Source organism: Lynx rufus, unplaced genomic scaffold (genome assembly GCF_022079265.1).
Source record: "Lynx rufus isolate CCGP_SWC_20201006 ecotype Redwood Valley unplaced genomic scaffold, mLynRuf1.p SCAF_1, whole genome shotgun sequence".
Taxonomy (NCBI): domain Eukaryota; kingdom Metazoa; phylum Chordata; class Mammalia; order Carnivora; family Felidae; genus Lynx; species Lynx rufus.
The window spans coordinates 97,498,019-97,511,936 of NW_025814823.1; the positions used below are offsets into that span (position 1 = coordinate 97,498,019).

Genomic DNA, 13,918 nt, shown 5'->3' on the forward strand with positions numbered 1-13,918 from the left:
ATATTATTTTTGCTTCCTTTCCCTTATGTTCATCTATCTGTTTTGTACCTTAAAGTCTTAGAGTTCATTCTTGATGGTGTACATTCTGTAGGTTTGGACATGTATCCATCTTCGTAGTATCATCCAGAGTATTTTCAACGCCCTTTGGAACAGCCTCTGTGCTCCACCAATTCATCCCCCACCCTGGATCCCAGGCAATCACTGATCTTTTCGTTGTCTTCATAGTTCTGTTCTTTTCAGAATGTCATTTAGCTGGAATGATACAATGTGTAGCCTTTCAGACTGGCTTCTCTCACTTAGTAATATACATTTAAGATGCCTCCATGACTTATTATGGCTTAGTAACTCATTTCTTTTTAGCACTGGCTAATGTTCCATTGTCTGGATGTGCCACAATTTATTTACCTGTTTATCTCCTGAAGCACATCTTGGTTGCTTCCACGTTGGGCAATTTATAAATAAGGTTATTATAAACATCTGTGTGCAGGATTTTGTGTGGACATGCATGTTCAACTCCTTTGGGTACATACCAAGGAGCCCGACTGCTGGATCAAATGGTAAGAGTTTATTTAGTTTGTAAGAAAGCACCGAACTATTTTCCAATGTGGGACCAATTTGCAGTCCCACTAGCAATGAATGAGAGTTCCTGTTGCTCCATATCCTCACCAGCATTTGCTGTTGTCAGTGTTTGAGATTTTAGCCATTCTAATAGATGTATAATAATATCTCAAGTTGTTTGTTTTCTTATTGTTGAGTTTTAATAGTTCTTTGTGTATTTTGGATAACAGTCTTTTATCAGATATGGTTTTTGCATATATTTTCCCCCAGTCTATGGTTCATTTTCTCATTCTTTTGACATGTTTTTCACAGAGCAAAAGTTTTTATTTTAATGAAGTCCACCTTATCCATTGTCTCTTTCAGGGATCGTCCCCTTGGTGTTACATTTAAGAAATCAACATCAAACCCAAGGGCATCTAGGTTTCTCCAATGTTATCTAGGAATTTTATAGTTTTGCATTTCACACTTACGTCTGTGATCCATTTTTTTCAATGTTTGTTTGTTTGTTTATCGAGAGAGACAGACACAGCATGAGCAGGGGATGGGCAAAGAGAGAGGGAGACACAGAATCCGAAGCAGGCTCCAGGCTCTGAGCTGTCAGCACAGAGTCCAATGCGGGGCTCAGACCCACAAACCATGGTAATGACCAGAGCTGAAGTCAGAGGCTTAACCGAATGAGTCACCCAGGCGCCACGGTCTGTGATCCATTTTCGAGTTAGTATTTGTGAAGGGTTTAAGGTGTGTCTAGATTAATTTTTTGCACACCGTTGTCGATTTTTTTTGCATTTGTTGCAAACACTATCTTTGCCCCATTGTATTGCCTTTACTCCTTTGTCAAAGAGCAGTTGACTATATTTATGTGGGTCTATTTCTGGGCTCTTTATTCTGTCTCTGATTTGTTTGTCTATTCTTTTGCCAATACCACATTGTCTTGATTGCTGTATCTTTATAGTAAGCCTTAAAATTGGTTAATGTCAGTCCTCCAACTTTGTTCTTCTCCTTCAATATTGTGTTCACTGGTTGTGGGTCTTTTTCCTCCCTATAAAACTTTAGAATCAATTTGTCAGTATCCACAAAATAACTTGCTGGGATTTTCATCGGGACAGTCCCTTTTCTTCATTACTTTTCTAGACTCCATAGCCCTCAAGTTGCTCCTGGTTAAACAAAATTCCCTGCTGCTGTCTCCCATATGGCCTCTCCTTTCTGTACGCTCCCCTTTTTTTCCAAACAAAAGCTCACACATATTTTTTACGAAACCAACCTGTTAGTGCAGAAGTATAAAAAAATAAAGAAGCATTCCCCCAATAAAACATGTCTAGCTGTAAAGATGGTAGTGATTTTTTCAGTGATAGTAAGATGTTAAGTGATCTTGAAACAGCATAAATGAGCGTCATCTCATGTGACTCCTTAGAGACCCAAATTACTCTTCTCCAATGTCTCCTCTTTGAGTTATACCTGACTCTACTACCAGTTTTCATCCAAATCCACTGGGAAATGGGAAAATTCCACTTTTGTTTCTTGGCCAGGAATTGTTTGATCTTCAAAGTCTTGTGAGAAGACACAGCAAAGAACAGCCAAGGGCACACACCATAATGGAAGAGAAAGGGAGAGAGAGCAAAATCCCGTCTCTCAACTTCTCCTTCCCACTGAAGAAAAGTCCCAATAGGCATGAGGACAGTCACAGTCTGATTAAAGCTGCAACTGATGTGTGTGACTTACTGGTAATGCCAAGACTTTCCTAGAAATATTTGCCTTTAACCAAGTGAGTATCTACCTAATTGGCTAAGTATCAGGAATATTTTGGTTGGAAATGTTGATTTTAACTTTCAACAAAGCATGGTCTTTATAGTTTGGGAGTGGGTCAAGGTAAGGAGATCAGCTTTTCTTCCATCATTAGGAAGGGGAAGAGAAAAGTGTTTGGGGAAGATGGTTCTTCCTACTAGAAAAATCACTGAAGTGACTTACTTAAAGAAGTCATCTCACCTCCCTATCTCTTCTTACCTTGTTAGCAAGGAGGGAAGTGATAGACTCTGACTGTATTCACTTTGGGATTCAGGGGTCTTTGGAAAACACTTAGAGGGTCTTTGCAGCCCAAGAAATCTGAGTTCAAATCTTTGGGTGGTGATATGATCCAAATCTAATATGATCTTGGTCAATATGTAGTCTTTTTAAGTTTAGGTTTCTTCATTTATAATACAGAGATATTACCTTTATAGATTTGTTGAGATTTTTAAATTTTTATCTTTAAAGTAGGCTTTCACACCCAGCATGGAGCCCAATGTAGAGCTTGAACTCATGACCCTGAGATTAAGACCTGAGCTGAGATCAAGAGTCAGATGCTTAACTAACTGAGCCATCCAGGTGCCTCAAGAGTTTGTTGAGATTTAAATGAAATAAACAAAACACGTATGACAGTATAGAGTGGGTGTTTAATAAAATAGTAGCTTTTTTTTTTTTTAATTTTTTTTTCAACGTTTATTTATTTTTGGGACAGAGAGAGACAGAGCACGAACAGGGGAGGGGCAGAGAGAGAGGGAGACACAGAATCGGAAACAGGCTCCAGGCTCTGAGCCATCAGCCCAGCGCCTGACACGGGGCTCGAACTCACGGACCGCGAGATCGTGACCTGGCTGAAGTCGGACGCTTAACCGACTGCACCACCCAGGCGCCCTAAAATAGTAGCTTTTTATAAATAACTGCCCTTTAAATGCTTATGGGTGGAAAATTCCTCAACTGAGCAAGTGAGTATGAGCCAAGAGTATTTAATGACAATCTCCAAATTTTAAGAGGTATCAGAATTAATTTTTCTATGGTAACAATATTATAAATGATGATTAGGGTCCTATTTCATTGCTCAAATATCTATGTAACCTGTAATATCCCTGATAGATTTTGCAATAGCAAGCTTGTTGTTAAAAGTTCAGGCGGGTTCCTGGGGCAGTCAGTGTCTTAGATGCACCAGAAACCCTCATATTATTTTGATGAAATAGTAAGTTCATAATGCTTGTATGAAATGCCAGCAACACAGTCCCCCTAATTCAGCCTTAGATATAGGATGAGGGACTCTTTACTTCCAACCTCCTTCATCAAGTGAGTGTTGGCAATGGGGCCTGATGCCCCAACTGGTGGCTCCCTTGGCTCATGCACTGGGAAGGTAGGAAATTTACATTAAGGGTAATGAGAAGGATTTCAGGAAATCAGAGAGTGAAGAACAGGCATGACTGCTTCCCAATCTGAATTGGCTTCATACATATTCCTTTTTTGCCTCCAAGATCTCAGAGGTTAGCCTGTTTGTTGTTCTTTACACTGTCACCACCCACTGAGTATAAAGAAATTCCTCCTTCCCCTTTAAGACTAGAACTTCTTCCGCATTGCTCCAAGGTCAGGTGTACTTAACTCTGCCTTTGTAGTGTGAAAGCAGCCATAGGTAACACCTGAATGACTATGCATGGCTGTATCCCAATAAAACTTTATTATTTTTTTTTTAATTTTTTTTTCAACGTTTATTTATTTTTTTTGGGACAGAGAGAGACAGAGCATGAACGGGGGAGGGGCAGAGAGAGAGGGAGACACAGAATCGGAAACAGGCTCCAGGCTCTGAGCCATCAGCCCAGAGCCTGACACGGGGCTCGAACTCCCGGACCGCGAGATCGTGACCTGGCTGAAGTCGGACGCTTAACCGACTGTGCCATCCAGGCGCCCCCCAATAAAACTTTATTTAAGGACATATGAATTTCATGTATTTTCATGTGTCATTAAATATTCTTCTTCTATTCATATATTTTTTTTAATATTTAAAAATGTAAACAGCATTCTCAATTCTGGGCTGTATAAAACCAGACAGTAGGCCAGAATTGCAGTAGAAGAAAAAAGATACATTACAAGCATTTAGTTGTGTCACTGAAACAGTTCATCTGCTTTATATCAAAGACAGGTTGCTTAACAGGCAATTTAATAAAGTAGTAGAAGTATTTCTGATGAATAAGAAGCAAAAGAATACCCTTGCTTTTCATCAGATAGTGTAGTGCCATAGTTTTAGATAGACTATAACATCCTCAGAACTTTTGTGGTAGTCTTAAGCTTCCCTGGAAAGTCTGATTTGTGCTGGGGTTTGACACTATTTGGAAAACCTTAGAAAGAGTAAGTGAATGTCAAAAGGTTAAGTTCATTTAATAATAGTAATAATAGTAATAATGGCTAACATCTATTGAATTCTATGGACCAAATACTGTTCTCACTTAATCCTCGTGATAATTAAAAGAAGAAAGTCTACTACTATCTCCCGTTCATAGATAAGGAAAGTGAAGCACAGAGAGATTAAATAACCTAAGTGAGCAGTAAGGCCAGGATTCAGACTCAGGTAGTCTAACTGAAGGTTGAAGGAATTTAATGAAAACTAACAGATGTACTGAGTTGCAGGAATGAAAATGTTGTTGATAAATTAAACTTGCTGATTTTACAGATGAGGAAAACGAGTCTGAAAGTTAACAAAAACCTTTCCAAGGTCACACAGCCAACGTGAGATTAACACTAGATCTCAGATTTCCTAACTACCAGGCCACTGAATTTCTTTTATTCTGCTATACTGCATGCCCTTGAAAAGTAAAAACTGGGCAGGACAGAATGAGTAAAACATGCTGGGCCAGATACATTTATGTGGAACACAGAGAAAACGTTATTTAGAGTCTAAATATAAAATTAAGTTAAAGCCACCCTGAATAATATTTTAAATTAATAATTAAAATACAGATTAAGTTGTAAGTATGTCAGACATCAATAAAATAGTTTTTTAAAACAAATTAAGTTTTAAGTCCCTTCTTTTGATAAAGAAACTGGGATAAATAATGGAATTCACCTACATCTGTCAAATTGAAAATGGGAGATGGCTCTTAAATTTGGTTTTTAAGTAACTTTTTATTGCAAAATTAAATGTACACATTACAAAACATTTTGGCAAAGCATAAATAAAATTAATACTCCTCCCGTCCAAGTATTGGTGTGAAAGTGTTTTTTTTTTCACCCCAGCAAAAGGATATAAAAATCAGTTTAGCAGTTTTTAAGAAACTACTCCTTTTAGGTGGAGAGTTCCTATCTACATTCACTCGTTTAACATTTACTCAACACCTACAGTGGAGCTGGCCCTGAGCCCCACACTCGGAATACAGAGGCGAACCACACAGTCTGTACTCAAGAGGCTTAAATATACGGAAGGAGACATATAAACAGACCGTTATCGATAATAACACAAAACTTGTGTCAAAATACACTGAGAGTATCTAGCGGTTGTAACTGCGACACTAATCATTTTGGAATCCTTGGGTTTTTCCCAAACAAACGCTCAACGCAGGGCTGCTGCAATATTATTATCAGCACTAGTTCAAAACGTAGGTTAAGGAAAACTTAGCTGAAAACACTCCATTTGAACACTTGTCGAGTATTTAAGTCTTTCAAATTAACCCCGTTTGGTGCGCTGGAAACGCGCGTAAAGCAGGAGAAACCACACGCCGGGATAACAGATGCTGAACGGGTCACATTTACTTGGAAGTCGACAAGCGCCGCCTTAGCGGAGCAGTGCCTGTTGGGACTTGTAGTTTCTACCAGGACAGAGGACACTGCAGCTCCACTTATAACGCACTTCTCCCTTTCAAGCTTTCTGGCCCGACAGATTAAGCCGTAACCTAAAGCATTTTTTGACAACTCTCACCTCATTCTGGGCTCACTGGGTTTCTGCTAGGCTCCTTACTTTGGACCAGCTCAGACAGACAGACTCACTTACCGGACTCAACGAGATTGGCCTGTCCTCAGTGGTGGGCGGGGCCCTACGTAGACTGGAGCTCGGGATTGGCCAGCATCTGACTAGACGAGGCGTTTTCGTAGCCACTTGCTGATCTGTAAACTGTGGTGAAAAAAGTGCGTCCTTTACCGCAGTATCCCTCTTCATCGCGGGAAGCCTCGCGATATTTCGGCTGAAGGGACTTAGCGACGCGTAGTGAGCGGCAAAGGCCAGTGGGGGTGACGGGCACCGGAGCCGGGAAGGGACAGGTCAGGCGGTGAAGGCGAGCGCGTGCTGCCTGCGCCACTGGGATCCGTCAGGGCCAGCCACCCCGAGCCCAGAGGAAGTGTGTGGACGCCGCGGCCCTGCTGGCCGGTGAGTCGGCCCAGGGTCTCGGCCCTTGAGTCGACCCCGAGCTTCACCTGGGCCTCCCGCTGGCTGTGACAGGTGCGCGGACGAGCGCGGCGCTGCGCCTTCTCGGCGGCCCGCCCCCTCCGGGCCTTGCCCGCCAGGGCTCGGGATGAACTGCGGGCCCCGGCTGAGCGGCTCCGGCTCCTGGCGCCTGTCGCTGCCTCCGTCGCCGCCCAAGAGCGGCCGCCGCCCCTAAGGGAAGGAGGGAGGGAAGCGGCCGCCGACCCTGGGCATGAGCCGGACGCGGCGTCCGTTGCTGGAATAAGACGCAGACATGAACCTGCACCAGGTGCTGACCGGGGCTGTGAACCCTGGCGACCACTGCTTCTCCGTGGGCAGCGTCGGCGACCAGCGCTTCACGGTGAGTGAGGGAGGCTCCCGCGTCGCCCGTGCCCGGTCCGCGCCCCTGAGTCAGCCGGGAGCGGCCCAGAATCGCGGGGCCGAGGCCAAGAACGCCTGGTCCCCTCCGCACTGGGGTCCCCGGGTCCGCGCCCCTGGGACCGGGCGGACCTGGCTTTTGAGAGCCAAGGAGGTAGAAACATGTCGGTCATCGAGGTACTGGCTCGGAAGTTAGAATGTTTTGTAGGATTTTTAAAGTTTCTAGGCTGACGTCCTTAAGACTGGGATGGTTTCCCACAGTCGTTTATCCAGAAATCGTTGTTGTGATGTGTATGAAGGCTTTTCGTTACCCTGCTCTATCGGCTTAAATTGTCAAATTTAGAAATAGTTGGGATTGGTTTCATTTCTTAGTTAAGGTCAAGTATCTTTGTAGTTGTGTTTTTTTTTTTTTTAAGTGGGTGTCTTAAAACAATTACTGATTGTTTGCTATCAACATCTAGCGCTGAGTAATACAGTGAAAGCGGTGTTTTCATTTACTTCTCTTCGAATTCACCCATAAATAACTTTGGGAAGAAAAAAAAATTTTTTGTAAACAATTCGCTCCTGCCATCCTTTGAATTCCTTGTGTAGCAGTTTAGAAATCCTGGGAAAGTGTTTATTTTAGATTGCTCACATCAATTACTTAAAGTTACGTTACAGTTTTTCAATAAAACTCTTCTGTACCTGAAAGTGACTCCTTTTTCATTTGTCTTCCTCAGATGTTGGAAGGAAGAGGGCCCCAAACTGCAGGCTACTTAGCAGTATAGTGGCATTTTCTGCTTTAACTATAGTTTTTATAATAATTTCAAATTGTAAGTCAGGATTGGATGTATAAACTTATTTATAATGCTGAGGATATTTGCTACAACTTGTGTTGCTCTCTCTTAGTTATGATGAAAAGTAAAACTTATTTTTACATTAACAGTGAGACAAAGTAAAAAAAAGCTTCGCAGATCCCCCAGATTTTCTTCTCCTATGAATTGTTTTGTGGTCTTTGTCAGTCAGAATAAGTATTAGATTAAATAATAGTCATGATTTGACATGGTACAGGTGTTTCATCCCTAAATTGTGCTTTTAGATCTGCGGCAACTAAGTATTTTGCTCTTGGACAGTTTGTACCTCCACTCTGGAGATACTAGTACATACCTTAGCTTGCATTTGACAGTAGCAGCTTTTGGAGATTCTAATTCTAAATGGTAATCTAGCCTGAATATTTAGGAGGAGATTGAATCCTGAGGGTCTCACTGAACTGAAAGTTGTAGACTTTCTGTAGCTGGACACTGCTCTCTGCTCTTGCTATTTAGATGGAGGAAATAAACAGTGCCCTAAGGAGGTTTTCCTAGTGGAAGATTACAGGATGGTAACATCTCCTAAAGTTACATGAGTGCTTTATCCAATGTAAATTCTAGCAACTTTCTCTAAGAAGGCTTTCAGAATCTGTAAGCCATAGTGTGAACTTCAAAACACATGCAATAGACTGACCTATTATACACCTAGAATATCCTTTTAAGTGTATATAAAACCGTGGTGGATGCCTCCATGTTATTTTATTTTTATTATTATTACTATTTTCTAATGTTTATTTTTAAGAGATGGAGAGACAGAGTCTGAGTGGGGAAGGGGCAGAGAGAGAGAGAGGGAGACACAGAATCTGAAGCAGGCTCCAGACTCTGAGCTGTCGGCACAGAGCCCGACTTGGGGCTCAAACCCACCAGCCATGAGATCATGAACTGAGCCGCAGTCGGACGCTTAACCGACTGAGCCACCCAAGCACCCCACCTCCATGTTATTTTCAAGAAGAGGTAAGGTAATGTGCCAGAGACTATATATGGTTATTCTATACCATCATGTAGCTTGTTGCTCAGTTCTGCGACCTTATTTTAATATCTCTTTCTGGGGTGCCTGGGTGGCTCAGTTGGTTGGGTGTCTGAGTTCAGCTCAAGTCATGATGTCAGTGTTCCAGGATTTGAGCCACAAGTGGGGGTCTGCCCTGACAGCGAGGAGCCTGCTTCAGATTCTGTCTCCCTCTCTCTCTCTCTCTCTCTCTCTCCCCGCCTCTCCCCTCCCTGTTCATGCTCATATGATCTCTCAAAAGTAAATAAACATTAAAAAAAGTTGGGGGCACCTGGGTGGCTCAGTTGGTTAAGCATCCAACTCTTAATCTCAGCCCAGGTCATGATCTCACGTTTGTGAGTTCGAACCCTGCATCAGGCTCTGTGCTGTTAGCATGCAGCCTGTTTGGAATTCTGTCTCCCCTCTCTGTCTCTACCCTACTCATGCTTGCTTGTGCACGCACTCTCTCTCTCCCTCTCAAAATAAATAAGTAAACTTAAATTTTTTTTTAATTAAAAAAAATTAAAAATCTTTAAAATCTATTTCCATAAACTAGACTTTAATCATCTCCTACCAAGCATATTGCTGCTTTCTCCCAGATCTAAGGAAGGATTCTAGTGAATTCGATAAAAATAAATTTTTGTCTGTTTAGTATAAAGAGATCCCAATTCTCTGTAATTTGGGTGGTAGTTTAAGGATTAACAGTCATCTTCCTTTGTACCCAATCCATCCCTGACGCTTCAACATTAAGTTGGTAGTTGTGTTATAAACCAAGTTTCGCGCTTTCGGTTTCCTTGACACCCTATACATCTTAAATTTATGTCTCTTCAAGTTGTTTTTTACATTAAAAAGCAAAATCTATTTATTGTTTACTCCTTGAATTCTGTTTTTAACATTTTCCGATTTGTACTCGATAGGAAGGTAACAGACCTTAATGGTAGATGGTATATATAGACTAAAAAAATCTCTAAATTTCAGTATTGCTAGAGGGAGGGACATGAGATCTTCCTGTTGCAGGCCCCCTTGAAGAATGGTTTTATTCCTCCTGGTACTTTATGCCTTTTGTGAAGACATCCTGTGTTTGTAATTCCTCCCTTTGCATGTTTGCAGATAACTAACTGTTCTTGTTTTGAAAGATTACAAGAAATGAAATCCTGTTTTCCAAATCAAGTCTGACAGGTTTCAAATTGAAATGAAATTGAATGCCTGCCCTCATGAATTCTAGATTTTAAAATATGCCCTTAGTAATACAATTTGTCTAAGTATTAGATACACTTTTACTACTTAAACTGGCATCAAATATTTTGACTTCCCTCTTAGTATGAGAACTTCTGGAAGGCAGTGACCACGTCTGTCTTGCTGTCAAAGCACTTTATTTGTACTTTCATTATATCATTAACCAGTATTGCTTTGTGTGTGTCTCCCATGGTTTCCTTATGACCATCTAGAACAGTGATTAAAGTAGTGGTGACTCCTATTAGTAGAGTCATTACCTGGATTTGATTTCCAGCCTAGTTCCTTACAGCTCTTTGTATTATCCATGAGCAAGTTCTTTTATACTCTCTAAATTCCTTTTTTTCTCATCTGTAAAATAGAGCTAAAGTGTTACCTATTCATAGTGTACTATGTTCAGTGTTTATGTAAAACCCTCAAAAATGACAATTATTATAAAATTCAAGTCATGCTTATTCTAATGCTTGGCACATAAATACTGGTTGAATTGATGAATAAGACATACAGAAGACATTGGGATATAATTAAAATGCTGTATTTTAAAATAGCTTTAATAATTTATATTTGAGTCCAAATAAAATATTTCTATTAAAGTTCCTTTAGGGACATTTTGGTGGCTCAGTCGTTAAGGGTTCAACTCTTGATTTGGGCTCAGGTCATGATCTCACTGTGGTGAGGTTTACTTTGGGCTCTGTGCTGACCGTGCTTAGCCTGCTTGGGATCCTCCCTCTCTTAATGCTCCTCCCTGACTTGTGCACAGGCTTTCTCTCTCAAAATAAATGAATAAACTTAAAAAAGTTTCTTGAAATTTTTCTCAGTTATTTGTTACGTGTTTTACCCTCAATATCAGGTGAACAACGGGGAAAAATTTCCTGTACGCTAAGCAAAAATTCTTTATTTTTTCTTTATTTAACTGAATTCTTCCCTTACTCTTTTTTTCCTTGTTAATTTCCTACTGCTTTTAGAGTGAAAATATGTGAGCAACCTGGTCCTGATCTGTTGAAAACTTTTGTTTTTAGAATAAAAACTATTTTGTTTATAAAGGACAAATGATAAGTTAAAAAGAGTCACAGTTAATTGGAATCTAGATTTTCTAGTATTTCTGTGAAAGTGATGACATATATGCTTTAATATACAATAGATTGTTTTTTTCTTTTCATAGCTTATCTATAGTTAGTGTTGAAACTGTGTTTCAAGTGAAATGGAAAGGGAGGTAATTTATAAGGGACAGATTGTGTTAATATTTAGGACTTCCTGTCTCTAGTTTGAAATTTAAACATCTTTGCTTTAGAAGAGAAAGCAAACATGTTAGAGCTTCAGGCTCTCTTTTGTGTTAGACAACCCAGTGTTCACAGCTAAGGGCACCCAGATTAGAAGTCAAAAGACTGACTGCAGCTCTCTGGGTGTTGGTAGAGAAATGGAGGCTGAATTAGCATTCTCCTGCCAACACTTTCTGTCATAGTAAGCATCCTTTAGCTTTTTGTTTTGTTCTTCTAGGGAAATCTTTATAGGTAGGAGGATAGAAAGGGGTTTTTTGTTTGTTTTTGGAAGGGGCTTGTGGGTCTTTGTAAGTGGAGAGAATACAAGAGAGGAAAATTTGATACTATTCATATCTGGAAAAAGATTTTTGTGGTTCTCATATGCCATCATGTGGAACTAAATTGGACTTCTTTTTAAAAACTGGCCCTCTTTAAATATTATATTTTAAATAGTATTAATGCCGTTAAGATATTGAAGCAGTAGTAATTTTTAACATACGGTTAAAAATGAGAAAAATGTTAATTACAACATACCAAACTCAAGTCATTTAACCAGGAAATATACCAGAAAGAAATTCCTTGGAATATATACCTGGTATGGTTGGTTAAAATGAATCAGTGAAAACAAAAAATCAAATTGTTTTCCAAATTCAGATACTGGCTGTTACAGTCTTGGATAATTTTCGAATTTAGAATATTTGAGAAGGTTCTCTGCCAAAATTTAAAGTTAAAAATGATGATTCTATGCTTGATGGCACATATATGAACTCAGTTCTTCCTGTGCATCTTGTTTAGTCTCAAAGTTAGTAAACCTATTATTTATGTATTATCGAAAGGAATTTTCATTTGTTAATTTAATTATCAGTGGATAGTAATAGATTTTTCTGATTACAGATCTCTTGATAGAAGCAGCTCATGTATCAGTTATGGTTTCAGGTCTTACATTCTGGATCACAGACTTGAATGTAACTGCATATTAATTTTGAAGACCAAATTGTATTACAGTTTAGTTGATAAATCAGTGCTTTTCTTATTGTTTTGATAACCTTACACAATATAGTCAGAGCACCTTCAAATGGGTTTTGAGAATAATTTATTTTAGCCAAATCTTTCAAACTACTTCTAAATTTTTGTTTAGGAATACTATGTATTATATTACTCCTTTGGTTTTTATTTAAACCAGGTTGATTGATTATTTTAAGAATTTAGTGGTACGTACTTAGCCCACTTTAAACCTGCTTTCCCTGATTTTGGTGGGGGAGGGAGCCTGGTGTAATTCCATGCTTATTACCTCACCATGTTGTATATACTCTAGAGATTGAATTAATTTTATTTTTTAAATTTTTATTTAAATTCATTTGAATAGTCCATTAGAACTATCCATAAGAAGATATGTCTATTCTAAGTGATTTTTGGATGATACCTTGTTTGGGTTACCTGTACATATTCATCTCTTTTTTTTCCCCAGCTTTATTGAGATATAATTGACATACATCATCATGTAAGTTTAAGGTATACAGTGTGATGATTTGATACAAGTATATATCGTGAAATGTTTATCACAGTAAGGCTAGTTAATATGTCCCTTACATAATGACCATTTTGTTGTTGTTACGGTGAGAACATTAAAGCTTTATTCTCACAGCAACTTTCAAGGACGTAATACTATATTGTTAACTTTAGTCACCATGCTGTACATTAGATCCCTGGAACTTATTTATCTAACAGTTGAAAGTTGGTACCCTTTGACCAGCATCTCCCATCTCCCTCAGCCCTCAGACCCTGGCAACCACCTTTCTAGTCTCTGTTTTTATTAGTATAATGTTTTTAGATTCCGTGTATGGAATACATGTATATCACATTTGTCTTTCTCTGTTTGATTTATTTCACTTAATATTATGCTGTCAAGGTTGTCACAAATGTCAGGATTTTCTTTTATTTTAATGGCTGAACACTATTCCATTGTGTATATATATCATATACACATTTTCTTTAACCATTCATCCATGTTGGACACTTAGGTTGTTGCCATATCTTGGCTATTGTGAATAATACTGCAGTAAATATGGGAGTGTAGGTATTTCATTGAGATAGTCATTTCATCATCTTTGGATATATACCCAGAAGTTACTTTGCTAAGTCACATGGTACTTCTATTTTTAACTTTTTTAGGAAACTTCATACTGTTTTCCATAGTGTCTATATTAGTTTACATTCCCAACAAGAGTGCACAAGAATTTTCTTTGGTCTGCATCTTCACCAACACTTGGTGTCTTTTGTCTTTTTGATGATAGCCATTCTAATAGGTGTGAAGCACTATCTCATTGTGGTTTTGCTGTATATTTCCCTCATGATTAGTGATGAAAAACTTTTTTTCATGTACCTGTTAGCCACTTCAATGTCTTTTTTTGAAAAATGTCTATTCAAGTTTTCTACCCAGTTTTTAATCAGACTCTTTTCTTACTGATTTATA

At 39.2% G+C, this 13,918-nt stretch overlaps 1 protein-coding gene across 2 annotated transcripts in view; it reads left to right on the forward strand.

Annotated features, from left to right (window-relative positions):
- The first annotated feature begins 6,569 nt into the window (after positions 1-6,569).
- Positions 6,570-13,918, forward strand: part of DMXL1 (Dmx like 1) — a 135,531-nt gene continuing 128,182 nt past the window's right edge. For both annotated transcript variants that reach the window (XM_047083709.1, XM_047083718.1), the window contains exon 1: positions 6,570-7,103. In XM_047083709.1, coding sequence (XP_046939665.1) covers positions 7,017-7,103 — 87 coding nt within the window. In that variant the 5' untranslated portion in view covers positions 6,570-7,016. The remainder of the gene's footprint in view (positions 7,104-13,918) is intronic.